General features: G+C 45.6%; 1 protein-coding gene across 1 annotated transcript; it reads left to right on the top strand.

Annotated features, from left to right (window-relative positions):
• Positions 1-9,861: 9,861 nt before the first annotated feature.
• Positions 9,862-11,610, top strand: LOC8043522 (zinc finger BED domain-containing protein 4-like). Its single transcript, XM_029984551.2, has one exon. The coding sequence runs from the start codon at positions 9,862-9,864 to the stop codon at positions 11,608-11,610; it is 1,749 nt and encodes a 582-aa protein (XP_029840411.2).
• Positions 11,611-18,332: the final 6,722 nt, after the last annotated feature.

Here is an 18,332-nt window from a genome sequence, read left to right as displayed (position 1 = left end):
TACTGATTCAGAAGCTTCTTAGTCTCGGGGAAATTGCGGGGATCAAGGGGACTATTTCTTTCACTCCCGCCTTCGCAGAGCTTGATAGCGTGATTGTGGGATCGAAACCACCCGCCTGGCGATAGTCAAGCCCGGCTCATGGATCGGAAACGAGAGCTGAGTGAGCACTCGCCTTTGGCTCGTGACAATCCATGCCTCAGCGGGCACTCGGGGAATGGCACGTGTTCAATTAACCACTGCAGTGATGGAAGTAGCCTAACACTGCCTGGATCTTACCAAGCATTTTCTACTTTGACGACCCCAGCGCGTGGCTAGGATTGACGTTGGGGGCATAGGATAGGCGCCGGGCCACGTGGCCGCTTGTTCTGGCTCCGATTTTTCCGGATTGAGTATGCTAATATTTTTCCAATTTATTTATGGTTCATGGATTATTCGGGTGGTAATTTCCCAAAAATATATACTGCCATATCTTCGGCGAGGGTGTTTGCGTGGTCAAGGGCTGGCGAGCGCGCGCCATTCGGGTGTCGCTTCTCAGGCATGTGTGGGCAATTTACCGGCAATATGTTTGCCCGAGCTCTAAGACGTCCGGCAGCTTGTCTGCCAGACTGTACAGACTCTATCCGGCGTCACCATATTCGATTTTAGGAAGGGAATTAAATAAAACAATGCTTGCGGATAGCGGGTTTGAGTAGAAAACGAAGCCATTGAGACAGCCCTAGAAAAGATAGCAAAAACAACGCAAAGAAAGAAAAAACATTCTAAACGAAGCTTGCGGAAGGCCACTTTGTTCTGTGACGCATTGTTTCATTAAACCTACGTAAAAAATGTATTGATAGTGCTGCAGCTCGAGAAAAAAGTATAATACCAAGAAAATAGAAGATAAACAGCGACGGTGGTTTGCCTTCTGGGAGCCTCGTAATATGGCAACAGTACATTGGAAATCCAAACATAATATATTAAATATTGGTGAATGTTCACCAGACATATTTATTAGTCTGTCCTTAAATTAGGTTTATAATTTAAGGTCTTCTGAGGTGCGCTGACTTAGGAAATGTCAATATAAAGAAGAAATATTTTGAAGCCACTTGTGTTCACCCACATCTCCGAGTCCGAATGTGTTTATCTTGTGGATGCAGCAGCGTGCCTATTGTACCATGAGATAGTCGAAGAGGTTAAAAACGCCAGTCGCCGGCGCTTTGTGTTCAGGTGGGGAGGGACAAGTCGTGCTCCGCTGGCCGGTTTCGGTTGCCGGTGCCGCCGGCATCGGCTCGCCACCATCGGCTCGCCGGCGACTAATCACCGAATCTTGCCGTTTAAAAAAAAGAGAACACTAAGGCGAGTTTATTTGGTTTTAACGTTAGGGAGTAGTTCTGACTAGCATTTAGCGAAAGTGGAAAAATCGTTTCATGACCCAAAGCTCCAAATGTAACTGTGTTCGTTCTTCTTCAGAACAAAAGGACGGCATATAAGTTCGAATAACATAACAGATTCAAGCAAATGATGGAGCTCAGAAAACGTTGGGGCGATATAGACGCTAACCTGGCTCGGACGTCTTATGACATTCATTGAACCTGCGGCACTTAGAAATTTGTCCACGCTTACTATATTATTCCGTTATTAGGCAGTTCCTACCCTAGTAGGCAACCTCAGTTATCACGCAGAGCATGTAGGCATAAGGCGAAGATCGTATTGCTAGACAAATACATACTATGGAGTACATATTTCTCCGCAAAAATCCATTGGAGCCGACGGCATTTGCGTTGTTGTGACGGCTGGACAGGCCCACACTCGGATCTTTTTTTTTTTTTTTTTACTTTTTAATTGGGTGGGGTAGCTGCCCCATTGATCATCGTGGAAGCCCGTCAAAATGGCGGAGAGAGCCGGCCCTGCTGTCTTCGCGAATCGGGTGTCTCGTTGCGTTGGCGGCAGCACTCTTCCTTGGCGCAGCGCGGAAGCATGGCGACGTCTGTTCATTGGCTTTTTCTGCCGGTAAGCATGCTGAAGATATTCCATCCACGCAGAATGAGAGCACGCTTTTTTTTGTGACTCCCGAAGTGCCTGTAGTGACGCAACGTATTATATCGATGCCTCAAATAATGGTAAAAAATAAAAAAAATAAAAAATTATCTATGTGCACAGGGACACTGATCACAACGTATCACTTACTTAGGCCCCTACGCGATTAATTGTTTTTCGATTTAGTTGTTCCCTGAGAATTCTCGTTGGTTGGAATTCTTTCATCCCTCATCGGGGTAGGCCGTCATCCTGCACAGCGGTAAAGGGAACGTGCAAATATAGTTCAGAAAGCTGCTGTACACAGATGCCGGCCAGGTTGCACATGCACTATACTCCGTTTCACGTTAACCCTGCCCTCAGCCGAGGCTAGAATTTGATGAAGCAAAATAAGCAGCGCCAAATGTGCATCGTCACGGCGCTTGCCGTTTCTGTTCGTTGGCTATCACCGTCCAAGGCCAATATCGCAGAAAGCAGAAACCGCAGGATTTCGGCGCGTTTACTGTGCGCGACTGGTCTCGAAGGTGATTGCCAATGAAAAGAAATCGACGAGCGTCATGGAGACATATCATTTTAGGGCTGCCTAGTCGGTAGGGTGACCACCTTCCTCCTAGCGAAATGCGGGACACGCTGGCCAAGGAGGGGGGGGGGGGGGGGGGGGGTTAGAGGAAATATGTTAACACGGACACATCGAACCTAGATTCTGTTAACACATTTATTATCCTGCACTGTTTATACACCTGCTAATTGTATTGCAGCAGTTAAGCTCAAATAATTTCCACACCCAGCGATATATTTGTTTTAATGCCAAACATGTTATTAAATGTGTCGAAGTTGAAAACAAAAATCGACGATATCAAAACTCAATGCATCGAATGGAAATAAAAAACAGGAAATCTTTTTCGGGTTATTGTTTCTGGCCAGCGCACACTTTTATCGACATGGTCATAAACAGTGGTTTAACATAATGTTCTTTTTCGACCGCTGCAAATGTCCCTGTCGTTCACTAAAATAAAAAATCCTCAGCAACCCTTTCACAGTGACACAGCAATTTAAAAATTATTATAGTATTTTATATTTAAACTTTTGGCGAGCAATTTTTCTTACGATATTTTACCACCAAAGGGAGAGGCACAACGCCGCATGCGCGTCGATCTCCTGCAAGAACGAAGGTCGCTTCCCGCAATGCTTGAATAGAAAATGGAGTATCATTGCGATTCACGCGATTACCATGCGACCTCCGCGCTTTCCCGTGCCCCGTTGTTCGGCAGCACCCCGAGTTGCCGAGTGAATTTTACGACAGTGTGAAATGCGGGACATTTTGATGATTTTGGAATTTCTCGCGGGACGCGGGACATGAGCCCTTAATGCGGGACAGTCCCGCGAGTCGCGGGACGGGTGGTCACCCTATTAATCGGCGCCATTTGATCGCAGTGTCTCCTGCGGTCCGACATGCGCGAAACAAAATACTTTGGCACAAACCTCACAAGATGCGCTAATATTTGCCGATAAAATACCGGAGCGAAGTGTACCCCTGAACACATAGTCACAGGCGGCGATGATGACGGTCGTTAAATCTCTATGTCCCGTTCAACCGGTGCACACTAAACCTATCCAGTCGTCCGCTTATCTGCAAAGACCTTGGAAGAGCCAATCACTGCAATCGACGGAGCAGCTGGGCGAATCACGAGGCTGGCAAAACATGTTCAGGCCTAAAAAACGCTCTGCTCCGTGCCACCAAGTGCCTAGGATAGACTTTTTTTTTTCGTGGCTAAACATAATTTTAGGCTTATCATTCGATGAGCTTACTGTTAGATTATGGCGTTCTCACAAGTGCTTATTGGGTTAAATGGCGATTTCCATCACTTGTTTTTGAGCCTATACTTCCTAGACTGCGTCTTTAAAACGCCTGGCGCCCTTCATATCTGAGTCACTCAAGAAGGATGGCGAGTGAACCTGCCGCCGAAGATATATGTGCTAACACCGAGGTACCGTCGACTTCCTCTGGAGTCACCAATTTAAAGATCCCAATTTTTTATCGTGTGTGTTGCTTCAGTTCACCTGGTGGCGACAAGGAACAACGTTAACCAAAAAAGCCTTCGCGGAGTTTCGTGCCGTAAGAAAGGGCCTATAATTAGTGGCAGCTTCACACACGAGGCGCGAAACCTATGCTGAGCATTGGTTCGTCAGCTTCTTTTGCAGGTGTTGTAATGACGCCGAGCTCTAATTGGCTCCGATCGACGGATAGTGGGTAGACCTCAAAGCATCCGAGCAACCTGCCTTGAGGTCTACCCACTATTTGTTAACCACAGCTCCTTGGCGTCCTGACGTCATCGGAATCCCTCCAAAATAAGCAGACGAACTTGCTCTTCGCGTTGTGATTATGCTTCCGCACTCATGGTTTATTCTGAGGTGTTCGAATCGGCTCATGCCTCTATTTTATTTGCTAGGGAGCCATAATATATGGTGTCAGGGGCTTGTCAGTCCACGCGTTTTAGGCTGCGAGTTTTTCAGACAAATATATTTCTGATGTTTTATAGACTTTAGTTCTTTTAAGCATATCCCGATGTCTATAGATGTGTCTAATGTTGACCCGGCGTATATTTTTGTTTTTTTGTGATGACCCAGTTTTGTAAGGTCTGAGTTTTTTTATGGCAAGGAGGGCATCGCAGCATGTTCGTTCACGCTTCTCTTCTTTTCTTTCTTGCAGCGGAGGAAACTGAGCAAGACATGATGTGTAAGCTTCCCTTAGTGACCTCTAATTTAATCACAAATGTTTCGTTTCTTATTAAAAACAACAACGAGAGAGTTTTGGGGTATTAGCATTTCTCAGATATTGCTGAGTTTTGAAGGCTTCACTTGTAGGAGGGGCGGTTGTATCTACGAGGGGTGATCAGAAAGTTTTGCAACTCGGCTACAACTAAACGTCTGACAGTGATGTCTTTCTAACCGTTGGTTCGCCCATCTCTCTAGCCAAAGATATTCGTAATATCAAGACTTCCGGTTCTGATTTTGGTCTTCACCAATCACTTAAACATGGCGTTCTCCCCCGATTCCCAGCTTGGGTACAGTAGCTCCTGGATAAAGTTTTTGTGCAAAGGAGAGTGTTCCGCCAAGAAAATTCACAGTAGAATTGTGAATATGTATGGCGATAAATTCTCTTCATGTGCTACAGTAGCTCGTTGATTCAACGAGTTAAAACGCGGTCGTGTGGACCTGCAAGACAAACTAAGGTCTGGGTGGCCCAGCAATTCGACCATTTTGGATTTTTTTAGCCAGAGCCAAGAGCCTTATCATGAAGAATCGCCGAATTAAGGTGTCCGAAGTTGCTACAGAATTGAACATTTTGTATGGCAGTGCGTTCACAGTCATCCATGACGTTTTGGGTATGTCGAAGGTCTCGGTACGATGGATGCCATGGAACCTCCACACACAAAATCGACAGCACCGCTTGCAAGCGTCAAAAAATCATTTGAGCATCTATGAAAGCGACCCAGAAGGATGTCATGCCCTCCTTGTGACTGCGGATGAAACGTGGCTTTACCAGTGGGACCCCAATACAAAACAACAGTCTACGCAAGGGAGACATTCGCAATCCCCTTTCCCCCCTGAAAAAAAAAAATGCTAGACGCAACGCTCGGGGAAGAATGTGATTGCTGAAGATTTTTGGGACTCAAAAGGCAATCCTACTGATTGATTATCTGGGAACGCGCAGGATGATAACGAGTGAATACAATGCCAACGTTCTTCGCAAAATGCGTGAGGCCATCGTGGAAAAACAATGAGGATTGGTGACAAGTGGTACCCTTCTCGTGCGTGATAACGCACCCGTTCAGAAGAATGCGTATCCCAGGTGGGCATTCGACAGTGTGCTTTCAAAGAGCTTGACCACCCGCCCTAGAGTTCTGATCTGGCCACTAGTGGCTTTTTTTTATTTCCGAATCTGAAAGGAAAACACCTAAAAGAAGCAAGGTTCTATTGGAGCACTGCACGGGCTCGGGCCGGCCCGAAAGCCCGGGCCCGGCCCGGCCCGCGGGCCGGGCTCGGGCCGGGTAGCACGGATTTTTTAGGGCCCGGGCTGAGCTCGGGCTTGAAAAAAAAGTTACCGGGCCGCGTCGGCCCGGGCTGGCCCAGGCCGGCCCGGGTCGTGCCTGGTCAGTCGTGTTCCGTAAATTTTAAATTGTTAATAACAAAAATATTACACATTAATCTGTTAAATTCATTGAAAAAAAAAAAGAAAAAAAAAACGCGAGGTGCAAAGTCGCGACAGCGCCGTTAAAATATTAACAAAAAGGTGTCTCGCAGTTAGAAAGCCTTCAAGCGGATAAAAGGAAACATGGACTCCACCAGCATAGGGAGAGAGAGCGGGCAAGATAACGAGGGCACTCCGGTCGCAGGGTACAACATGATTGTGTTTTTCTAGTGATGGGACGAATCTTTATCCGAATCGAGATTCGGAGCCGAATTTGAAGATTCGGAAAGATTCGGAAGAGTAGCCGAATCTCGAGAGATTCGGAAAAGTTCGGAAAAATTCGGAGCGTTGCCATGATTGCCAGATTACGTCGACGAGTGTTTAACTTTTCGTGATATTAAATTCACTAAATTCTACAAAGTGCACAAAATAATGTTGCAATATATTAGTATAGTAATAAATAAAATGTTCCGCTTCGTTTATAATATTTTGGATGTTTGTCGAGAACGGTAGCCAGACATCGCGGGAAAATTGGTTTCGGTTCTGGATTACGACCGAAATAGGCATGCTTGGTGCACGTATGGTGCAGGTGGAAATGCAAGCGCATGTCCGCATGTTTTCATCGCCGCAAGAGATCGATGCCGCACGGGCTGTTCGGTACGGACAGATTTTGTGCCCATAATTACGGTCATAGTGGCACACACCACGCAAGTGAGTATGTTCGATTCGATTATCTCCATCGTGTGTCCACTGAGGTACTGTTATCGGAACACGGGAAACAATCTGAAACTCCTTGCGCTGTAGGATTGCAGTCTCCTGTACTGCATTTGTACCTTTCTGGTTAATGACATCCGATTTAGTTAGTGTTTGTTTCCGAACAATAAAGTTGCGTTGTACACCCCTGTGTTGTGTTTCTCTTTCATCAAATAAAGTTCACGCATAGAAAACCATCGAAGTGCACCCCCCCCTCCTCCTCCTCCCCTTCCCAAAGCTCTGACTGCTCCGACTTCGGCGGGTATTACGGTTTCGCACTCGAAGGATGGAGCCAATGGAGCTACACGATTCTTCGGGACGTTCGGCAGACAGGGAATCCCCCATCTTACTGTAAGTATATGAGCTTTCATTTTTTTATTTGAGCATAACTGGTACGTGAACAGGTGTGCAGCATTAAACGTGCATTTTAATGTAGGAAAATTGTCGTATTGAAGTTTAAGTACGCACAAAATAACATGTGCACACAATTGAAAATAAACAAAAATGCGGTCGTTTTCACCTCAAATTATATTAATGCAATGTATTTTTATTGCCAGAACTACATCGATCGTAGCTGCTTGGTAGCTTGTCTATAAATAAATAAGTGAATTAATTAATAATATAAACGTTAAATACCTTGACCTGACAAGGGTGGTTCAACTTACCTCCTGTACTACATGCTCGCAAAGCACTATATTCGGAAGCTAAATAGAGCAACAAGTACCCAAGACTGAGGTGGGCGGCATTGGGTGTACCTATTAATGTAAATTTTAATACCTTCCAGACAAAGAATGTACTAAGTCTTATATTTATTCAGCTAAATTCAATCAAATTTGGCACTGAGATTACATGAATATATTTCAGAAGAGGAAAAGATATGCAGCATGAGTAATTATTCGTCATGCATTTAAGTGGAATGCAGTGTAGGTTTGGGGTTTACATGCAAAACCTACTAAGGGCATCTGGCACGCCCAGGCGGTGGGCTGAGGATTACTTGAACTATCTGGAGATATTTTGATGTGCAACCCTAACCTGAATTACATGGCACCTTTCTGCAACAGGCCTCAGTCATATTCCGGGCACATTTAAGTGGAATGTCTAAATACCCTGCTATTCCGAACTCTCTCTGTCTGGACACTGTAATGGTGCAACAATGTTTCTCGTGTTGCAATGCATGTTGCAGAATAACCTGTGATGTGCCACCCCAAAGTATGTTTCGGTTGTTTTAAAATGTGACTGATGTGGCACATAGGCATTGTGTAAACAACTTATATTAAAATAATAAAAAAAACTTTTTTTAATTCTGAAAGGGAAATTCCTGACAAAGCCACGGAGAGTGACAAAGCAACGCGGCCTCCTGAAACTCCTGAACCTGCACAAGAGACCAGTTCCAACCAAGGTTCTGTGTATGTCTTAAGAGGAATAGAAGGACTGGAGGGCTTCGAGATTGCAATAATTCAAGGTATTATATATTTAGCATACATCTAGCTGCTAGAATAAAGTCTATACTTGGGGACAACTTTTTTGGCGGTGTAGTCAAAGCTGCGGGCACTTGTGAGCTCGCACACCCAGGGTGGCGGTCAAGGCTACACAAATGTCCTCTTTAATACTGATATGCCAAAAAAAAAAATGTTGCTTCAGATATAGTTCCCCAGCCAAAGGAAACATGTGCTCATAACAATATTAAAGCTTTTTTATGGTGACGATTTTGGGATCAGGATGTATAAAAGGAGGGAAAACTGAATAAAGTGGTTAGCTGTGTTTGAGACGTCGTCGTGTTTCTTCCACCCAGTCTCAGGTGGTCTAAAAAAATGGTAAACTTACACCAGCTCGCCTGCGCCCTAATTGTTTTTTCATTAAAGCTGTATTACCAAAAGTAACCAAGTCAAATTATATTTTATCAGATCTCATTTTTAGATGTACGCTGCCAATCGACACAACTGCTTAGGGCGTAAATTCAGCACACAAGATATTACCGCCTGATATCAGCGTAACCTCTTTTTTTAGAATGACAACTGATTCTTGCTCATAATTACTCTTAGTCAGCCTTTGCTTCTCTAGACTGCAATTTTTTCTGCGCTTTAAGGGCTTGACTAGTGAGCAAACACGGTAGGCAGAAGTGCATCGTCGCTGTATCTAACTGATGAGTTCGCCTTATGCCAGGAGCCCAGTTTTGTGTACAGCTAATGTTTTTCAATAAACAATACAGTTGTAAGTAGTGCTCAATGTCGTCTTGGTCTTCTGTTCTTGTCTTTGAGGAGCTTATTCACTATATAAAATATGGAACTGCAGGCACTCAAATAATGGAAGTTTCATAACTACATCATGCACACCAGCGTTACTCTATGCAAAAATTGTGTAGATCTAATTGCAGTGATCCAAAAAAACAGTAGCTATGAGGTACATGGTAATCACCTACATAACTATTTGTTACTCTTTTTAAACTTTAATTATCAGATCCAACGCTGACACCTCCAGTGGACGCTCAAGTGGACCAAACACCGAGTTCCAGCAGCAGAGCGCCACAGAGTGGACCCAGTCCAGATATCCAGGAGGACCGGAACCTGCCCCCACCCGCCAAGCGTGCAAAAGAATCATCAATATGGGTCCATTTCGAGAGAACAGGCCAGTATCAGGCAGTATGTAAACAATGCCGCAAGACTGTACGGCTTGGAAAAGAAGGTGGATGCCAAAAGATTGGAACAAATGCACTTCATAATCATATGAAGCGAAACCATCCCCACTTGTTAAAGAGGACTCCTGCTGCGCCAACAGCAACGTCTGCATCAACACCAGCAGCATCATTCGTGACATCCTGTGTTGCAAAATCACCCCAGACCCAGCTGACCTTACTAGAGGCCATGTATCGCAAGCCGTGCTGAACTTCGACGCACCCATTGGCAATGGCGCACAACAAGCAACTGGCAGAATACATAGCAAAGTCAATGAAGCCATTCTCCATGGTTGAAGACCCTGCATTCATAGATTTTATGCGGTTCTGTGTTCCGAAATGGAACATTCCGAGCAGGGGCTATTTTGCAAACTCGGCCATCCCAGCGCTGGAGACTGTCATTGCAGAGGCTTTAAAGGTACAACTTAAAGAGTGCGTGGGGGAAGTCCACCTGACAACCGACATTTGGTCGAGCCGCCAAGTCAATGACTTTATGTCTGTGACGGCACACTGGATAGCTCCAGACTCCAAAGGATCCCTGACCAGAAACAATGCCGTCCTCGACATGTCCGGGTTTGGACAGCAGCATACGGCGTACAACATCGGCAAGAAGCTCGGGGATGTCATAGAGACATGGCTAGTTCCTTTGGGGGTGAAAGTGGGCATTGTAACAAGCGACAATGCACAAAATGTGGTGAAAGCACTGAACGACAGAGGGATGAAGCGCGCACCATGCATGCCCCACTGCCTTAACTTGGTAGTAAAAGCATCGCTGACCAAGTCTGGTGCAGAGCTGGAGGAGACTCTCAAGGCAGCACGTGCCATTGTTGGCCATTTCCGACACTCTGCGAGTGCTCAGAGGCAACTGGAAGCTATCCAACTTCGTTACGGCCTGCCAGTTCACAAGCTTCTGCAAGATGTTCCCACCAGATGGAACAGCACATTCTACATGGTTGAGAGACTCTCTGAGCAGCGGAGAGCTGTCAGCGAGTTCTTCGAAGACAGCACGAAGCACTACCTTGCGCCACGGCAATGGGCTCTGCTCAAGGCCATGGCAACTGTTTTGAAGCCGTTTGAGGAGGCAACACGCCTCCTCTGCATGGACACGTCGACGCTGGGACAAGTGTTGCCCCTCCTCACATTCATCGAGAGAACAGTCACCCACACTATGACAGGTGCAGAGCTGGACACCCCGGTCTTCTGCCTTGCGTCATGTCTGCTCAATGAACTGAGCCTCAGTCGACTTTTGAATGCTGTGAAGACAGATGTTCAGTACTGGGCTGCTACCCTACTGGATCCTCGTTTCAGGGACACACTTTCCACTCACACAAGCGAAGAGGCCTCTGCATCCCCAAAATTGGAAATTGTGCGAAGCTACCTACAGCAGAGACTCCAGGATGTCCATAGCCAGGCATGCAAGGACAAGAGTGTGGCTGAATCATCACCCCAGAGCGCCCCCAGCACCTCCTCAGGCAGCTCACCACCCAGTGATTTTCACTCATGGTATACGACATCGAGCACAACAACTCCCAGGCCACGACAGGAAAGGCGGCAAACCATAACGGTCGTCAAGGCGCAACTTGATGCCTTCCTGGAAGACGAGGGAGTGGAATGCTACAACTCGCAGAGCAATCCCACCGTCTACTGGGAGAAAAAGCGGTACCTGTGGCCTGACCTGTACACCGTAGCTGTTGGATACCTTGCCTGCCCTCCAACCAGTGTGTACTCCGAGAGGGTATTCAGCACTGCAGGAGCCATCGTGACCGACAGAAGGAACCGTCTCACACCGAAGAATGTGGCCACCCTCAGTTTCATTCGCATGAACAGGGAATGGATCCCCAACATTCTGCCTGCAAGAGTAGCCAACAGCCTCAGCAGTGCAGCAGAGACAGCACAGGCCAGTGCAGCTGAGGAGGAACTGTCTGAACCGGAAGAAGAGCCTTTTCTGGAAAAGATGATATTTGAGAGTGGCGACTGCTAAAGTGCCCTTGCATCACTCCCAATACCGTTTCAAGTTGTTAATTTTCCTGCAAACGATAAGCGGCAACTGCAGTAAAACTAAGCACACTACTCAAGGGCCACGACGGAAGAGACAAACCACAACGGTCATCAGTGCACAAGCTGATGCTTACCTGGAAGACGAGGAAGTGGGATGCTTAATTAACTTGCGAAGCAATCTCATCATCTATACTGGAAGAAAAAAAACTACAGGTATAGTCACACTTAGCTACAACAAGCAGTCCGTGGTTTTTCCGTCCTCTAATCGCCGACATAGCAGGTGTGCTTACAAATACGCCACATGCGGGATGCAGTGAACTTGTTCTTCCAAACTGCGCAACGTTTTGGAGTGCACTTTCTATGTGGGTGCTGGGAGGACAGGAGAGCCACGGACTGCTTGTTGTAGCTAAGTGTGATTAGGGGTGTACCTGTACCCTGACCTGTACACCTTAGCCACTGGATATCTTGCCTGCCTGCCAATCAGTGTGTGTACACAGGGGGCGTATCTACCTTGCAGGGGCCGTCATGATCGTCAGAAGGAACCGCCTCACACTGTAGAATGTGGCCACCATCAGCTTCATTCACATGAGCAGGGCATGGAGGCATAGGCAAGCACAGCTGGAACAGTCTGAACCGCAAGAAACATTCCTGGAAAAGCTGACCTTCGAGTGGCGATTGTTTATCTGTTAATGAACCACTCCTAGTCCTTTTAACTTTTACTGTTTCGACGTGTTCATTTTTCTGCAAGAGAAGCAGCGAGTGCAATAAAACTATTATTTGTTTCTGACAACACTTGCTTGGACAGGTAGTTCAAGGAGCATTGAGTATGGTTAAGCTCCTGCGAGAAATGCAGATTGGTATTCGAGATAGTTCGTCTTGCAAACCACGAACGGCGCACCGGAAATGGACTAAGCCCTTTGTCCGTTTCTTCTAGTATCTATTGTGTTGCTTCCGAAGATGTGCAACGCATAACCTTTCACGGCCGACTTGCTGCCGAGAACGGAGAACAAGTGCGAATTAGCGAGGTTTTCCATTGCCACCGGTGCTGGAACCGTGCGTGCCGGTACGCGGTCGAAGTTGAGACGAGCAACATTCATCTCGATCTCGCGCCTTACAGGTAGACACACGCAGCTCTAAAGAAGGAGGCGAATCATTTCCTTACCTGAATATATTTATTGTGCGCTGCGCCACATTATGAATAATACACTGCCTTTCGCTACATTTTGCCGATCACCGCGAAATCGCACAGAAACCGAGACCGTGCATTGGTTAGGCCTACGTCAATCACACCAATCAGCTCAGCTGGACCGGTCGCGTGCCAGGGTTTAACAGTGCAGTGCATACTATACGTTGAAATAAACAAGACGAAATCTGGTAATATGCAGTAACAATACCTAAAAAGAAAACACAACTGACCGTATTCGCGAGGTTTACGACAAGTTTCACGCTGTCGACTGCAACCAGCGACGAACCTGACGAATCTCCGAATCTGCCGAATATTCGTCGCGGGAAGTTCGGAAATTTCCCAATCTGTCCGAATCCGAATCTCCAGTGATTCGTCCCATCACTATCTTTTTCCTCTGCTTTTCAAACTAAAAAAAGAAAAAAAAAAAAACGTTACCCCGACTTGGTACTTTGTACGAATTGGAGGAGTATCTACGCGGCAAGAAAGACTACTCGTGCTCAGGAGTGTCTGAGCTTTGTAACTTCAGGAGAGCGCACGAGAAAGAATTTCCGAAACTGTCCATTCTGATTCTATCCAATTGCATTCTGTGCATCACTGCTACAATTGCTAGCAGCGAACGGAACTTTAGCGCGGCGGGCTACATTATGCAAGCAAGACGGACCTGCCTGAAGAGAGAGTCCATGGACAATTTATTGTTTCTGCAAAAATATTTAGCAAGGAAATTTCTCTTAAACGAATTGAATAGAACAACGAAAAGTGCAATATCCCTTCAATAAATTCATAAATAAAAATTCCCAACTTCTGTCTCAAGGATTATCGGTGTGACATGAGTTCAAAAACTGTCGCAAATGACGCTCATATTTCACCCATACTCTCGACAATACATATTCTAAGTCGACATATTTATGATATAAAAAACTCGGTCCCAGTTTTCCGGCTCGGGCCGGGCTCGGGCTCATATTTGACAATGTTATCGGGCCCGGACCGAGCCCGGGCCGTGTCTCTACCGGGCCGGGTCGGGCCGGGGCTAGAAATAAAATATTCTGTCGGGCTTGGGCCGGGCCCGGGCCGTGTCTCTACCGGGCCGGGTCGGGCCGGGCCTAGAAATTCCGGCCCGTGCAGTGCTCTAGGTTCTATGACTTGAGACCACTGCGAACTGCCACCGAGCAGAGGCTTGACGAGCATGAGGAAAGTTTTTTTTTGCGATGTATCAAAAGCCTTTAAGGCAAAAGGCAGAACTGCATTAGTGTAAGAGGGGATTATGTTGCAAAATGAAAGACGTTTACAACACCCTGTAACGCCGAATTAGAGCGCAGCTCTTGAGGAGGACGGAAAGGTACTGATGGGAGGGTATAACCCTCCTCCCTTCTCCTCACCTCCTCATCCTCCTCTTCCCCTTACTCCTCCTCACCTTTCTCCTCGTCCCTCATCCCTCTCGCCGCGCGTTGCATCTTGGGAAATGTCCCATAATGCACCACACGGTTACGCCGACGCCGCTCAAGCCGGAAACGGGCGCCTAAATGCTGCGCCCTAAAATAATATTTTTTTTTGGAAGCGTTGATCCAAAAAAGCAAACGAAAAAACTGATAATATTTTTTTTAATTCCCTGGCATTTTTTCTTATTTGCGAGTTGCGTATAACAATGAGACAAGAATGCAGGTATTTACACAATTTGTCTTTGAAAATGGTGAAATGTATATATATATATATATATATATATATATATATATATATATATATATATATATATATATATATATATAGGTGAGGCAGACTAGCTTGAGAACAATGGACCGGGAAAATGTAATAAGTCAGAGGTCCGTACTTGCGGAGTTGCTATGCTAGGAGTTTATTGCATGTATTTCGACAGTTTCGCCGAGAGGCTCGGCTTCGTCAGGAGATGGCATACATCCCATCCCATCACTCTATGCCATCTCCTGACGAAGCCGAGCCTCTCGGTGAAACTGTTGAAATACATGCAATAAACTCCTAGCATAGCAACTCCGCAAGTACGGACCTCTGACTTATATATATATATATATATATATATTGTAGTGTTTTTATTAACGTGGTTTGTTTCAAGGATATAAGACTGTACAGGTTGGTCGCGTTGTATGCACCGTAGTTATCTCCAAACCACAATATGTCGTTCTCTGAGGAGTTTGCTATTTTTCTATGCAAAATAAAAAAGAAGCATGACTTGAATTTATCAGTTGATTTTAGCATTCATTTTAACAATTATTTCAAAACATGGATCTTCGAAGTACGTGTATCAGCGATAGGCTAAGAACGAAGTCGAAGCTCCGCCTCGATAGCCAGCGTTTCACCTTCAAAAACACATCTACGCACTGTGAAGAGGAGCCTGGTGGAAGGATACAACCACGTGCTACAGATGAAGCTTCTTTGCATGTTTTTGTGTTTTTTTTTCAAATGTCAATCCCCGTATGTGACATCTACGACAAAAAACATCCCTGTTGTCGGCATTCTGCAGTTGACCAAACCACGGGCATAAGATCATTCTCGGACAGTCGACCTCGACGGTGTCGGTTTAAGAAAGCTATTGTTTCCAGTTTTCACGTTGCTTTATGCCCAGATCATAAAGCTTGTCATCGCAACTTATGATAAAGAGCCCGGACCACAACTTGTGATGTCACGGTGAAGCGAATCCTAGACGCGACCTCACGTATGCAAACCATAAAAGTCTGCTCACATATATAGCGCTGTAGGCACCCATAGCAGAGCACTACAAGCATACTCTGACATCGCGCTTAGCACGTGCTGACGGGAGCGTTCACGAGCTTTGCATCGCAGCGTTAGGACTGTTGCTCATGGCGGACGATAAGTACATGGCGACACGTGAGCAGCGCTTCGCTGCATGTGAAAACCGGCCTTAAAGGGGTATTCACACGAGGGAGAAATCCCGGGGATTTCTCCCCGGCACGCGCGCATCACGAGATGAAAACGCGAGGCTTTTGCACATCGGAAAGCCTGACGTTTTCGTCGTGGGATGCGCGTGCCGGGGAGAAATCCCCGGGATTTCTCCCTCGTGTGAATACCCCTTAAGGGGGTACTGGCAAAACATCTCGGCGCTAGTATCTACAAATACCATTCCTTCGGGTTGGCAAACAAATTTTGTGGCGTTGCAGAGTGACTCCGAGAGAGGACGAAGAACACTAAATAGCGATAAATTGCCCGCATCTCAGGGGTGAAGAATTGTGGGCACGCGGGGTAAGCAGGTTTCGTGTCTCCCTCGCCAGACACTCGCTGAAGCTGCTTTTTCCCACGATCAAAACTGGAAGGCTTCTTGCATACATATTTACATTTAGATTACTATTTTTGCCTTTCTGTTCATAGATCCAAAATGAGGCGCAGATAGACCTGCACGCACTCTTTCAATTTCTAGATTGTGAGCGACTGAGTGAGTGGAAGTGATGAAGCCTGCCCTGCACGGCAGAGCACCTAGCTCTGATGGGAGGGATGGTGCATGAACTCAAAGGCTAGCTGCGACTTTCTTTACTGACTGTTCAGTAAGGTTCGAACGCAAGATAGTGCGCGTGCGAGGCGTAGAAGATGTTCTTGTTCGCTTTGATTGCGGGAAGACAACGGGAAGAAACCAGCGCTGTACGTAATTCTCAAAAACAGGAACAAAATCTCGCCCCTCGTTCCTTCTTGATCTTGGAACAAGTTCCCGTTACAGGTACCTGTGGTTCCAAAGGAACGTGGTTTCGGCACGTTCTGAAGTTTGGAACGTGTCGGTATGTTATTGGTACGTTCTGCGTATTTTAATACAGTGTCGGTCCCGCTAATCAATTGATAAGATAAAAAAGGCAGGTAAAACATCCACATCGAGCTAACTGTCAAGTGGACACGATCACATTTATTCCAGGTCTTTGATTTCCACTATCTCTGGGAAACTTCCTTATGTCATGAAGTCGGAGGTTGAAATAGTCCATAATAAAATCTTATAGGCCTACTAAATTTTTATAAAATTGCCAATAAGTAGAACAAAAAACAAATATTAACGCCGTTTTGTTTTCTTGTTACCTCGAATCTGTAATCAGCTCCCGTTTCAGTTCCACCGATGCAAAAGAAATCGAGGGCGTTCCTTCGTTTCTCCTGAAAGAACACATTCTATTCCTTTAAACGCTGTTCCCTTCAATACACAGGGCAAAGAACAATTTTAGAGTTGAATATTATTTTGGGAGAATTTGAAAATTTATTTATTTCTGCACATTTTCCATTGTCAGGCTGTTCTTTGAAAGTTATATTTCGGGTTCAAAACCACTTTTCTTTTCGAAAGCAAATACCTGGTGAACACGCCCCATTTTGAAATACGCTCCTTGTCTATTGATAACGTTTCTAACAACCAAAACAAAAAAATCCAGATCTAAAACCACACCCGCAATCAGCTACATTTTAAAAACTCTCTGGCAACCATTGTATAGCTCTTTCTTTAACCAAGAGAATCCCGAGGCGCTGTGCACGTTTTTTTTTTACCGTATGTGTTTTCAAGTGCTTTCCATGCTTTCCAGATAGACAATGGCGACACTAGACTCTGTTCTTTCATTCAATGGCAATAGCATCGCTCTAGCCAATATTTCGAAGTCCTATAGATTGAACCCTGGGTGGAACACCATGAAGTAGCCGAGGGAAGTTTACCGCAGTAATATATACTTTGCGCACCCAGCGACACGACTGCTCCGAAAAAAGGCCCGGCAAGCAGGGCAATAAGACGAAAAACGAAGAAATGACGGTTAAAATGACTACAAAGCTGGCGGCTATTGAAGAGGTGATTCTGAGAGTGTTGGTGCAAGTAGCAAGTTGTCATTTACCTGTTTTTTTACTTTAATTTAAATATTTTGAAAGAGTAGTTTGCAGCACCCATGTACCATTATGTCCTTAGCCTCCCTTTAAAGAGGATTGATTATTTTATTCCTTTCACTTACATAAGTGTTGAAACTCACTGAACTAGAACTAAATATATGCACCCAGCAGCTTCTGTGCTACACGTTTTTAATACACTAAAAGAGCTAACTTTTCTCTACTTGGGAAAACTTGATAAAATATTTAATTTTAAATTGGTTTCAATAATTCTAGTTCGGAGGAAAAAAACAATTTTTCAACAAAATGAGACAAATATATGACAGGAATACTCCTAGTCATTACAGAAAAAAATTCCCTCAACCTGGACTAAAAGGCTTGGGGAGTGAAGGACTCACCGTGTGCCCTTAAAGGAGCTGTGCAACGATATTCGATTGGAATGTTTTTCGCTCTACACGAGCTTACTGGCACACCTGGGACTCAAGGACACTCACACGCAACGCCATTGGCCAAGAAACTCCTTTGTTGCGGTGTAATTACAAGGACAAAAGCGATCATTTTCATTCAATCTCTCCCTTGCGAAATTTGATGACGTAACTCGGGGATCGCAGTACACCCAAGTGACGATATTTGAATGCGGTTCATAGATTGGACGCGAGCATTGCGTGGATACTCGACTTGGGCTCGTGACAATTGCT

Source organism: Ixodes scapularis, unplaced genomic scaffold, assembly GCF_016920785.2.
Source record: "Ixodes scapularis isolate PalLabHiFi unplaced genomic scaffold, ASM1692078v2 PGA_scaffold7__128_contigs__length_106722199, whole genome shotgun sequence".
Classification (NCBI taxonomy): Eukaryota; Metazoa; Arthropoda; class Arachnida; order Ixodida; family Ixodidae; genus Ixodes; species Ixodes scapularis.
Note: the sequence above shows the minus strand (reverse complement) of the source record. Positions and strands in the feature narration are given on the sequence as shown.

Excerpts from the sequence above, each read along its gene's own strand:
- LOC8043522 (XM_029984551.2), top strand. The coding sequence starts at position 9,862 with ATGGCGCACAACAAGCAACTGGCAGAATACATAGCAAAGTCAATGAAG.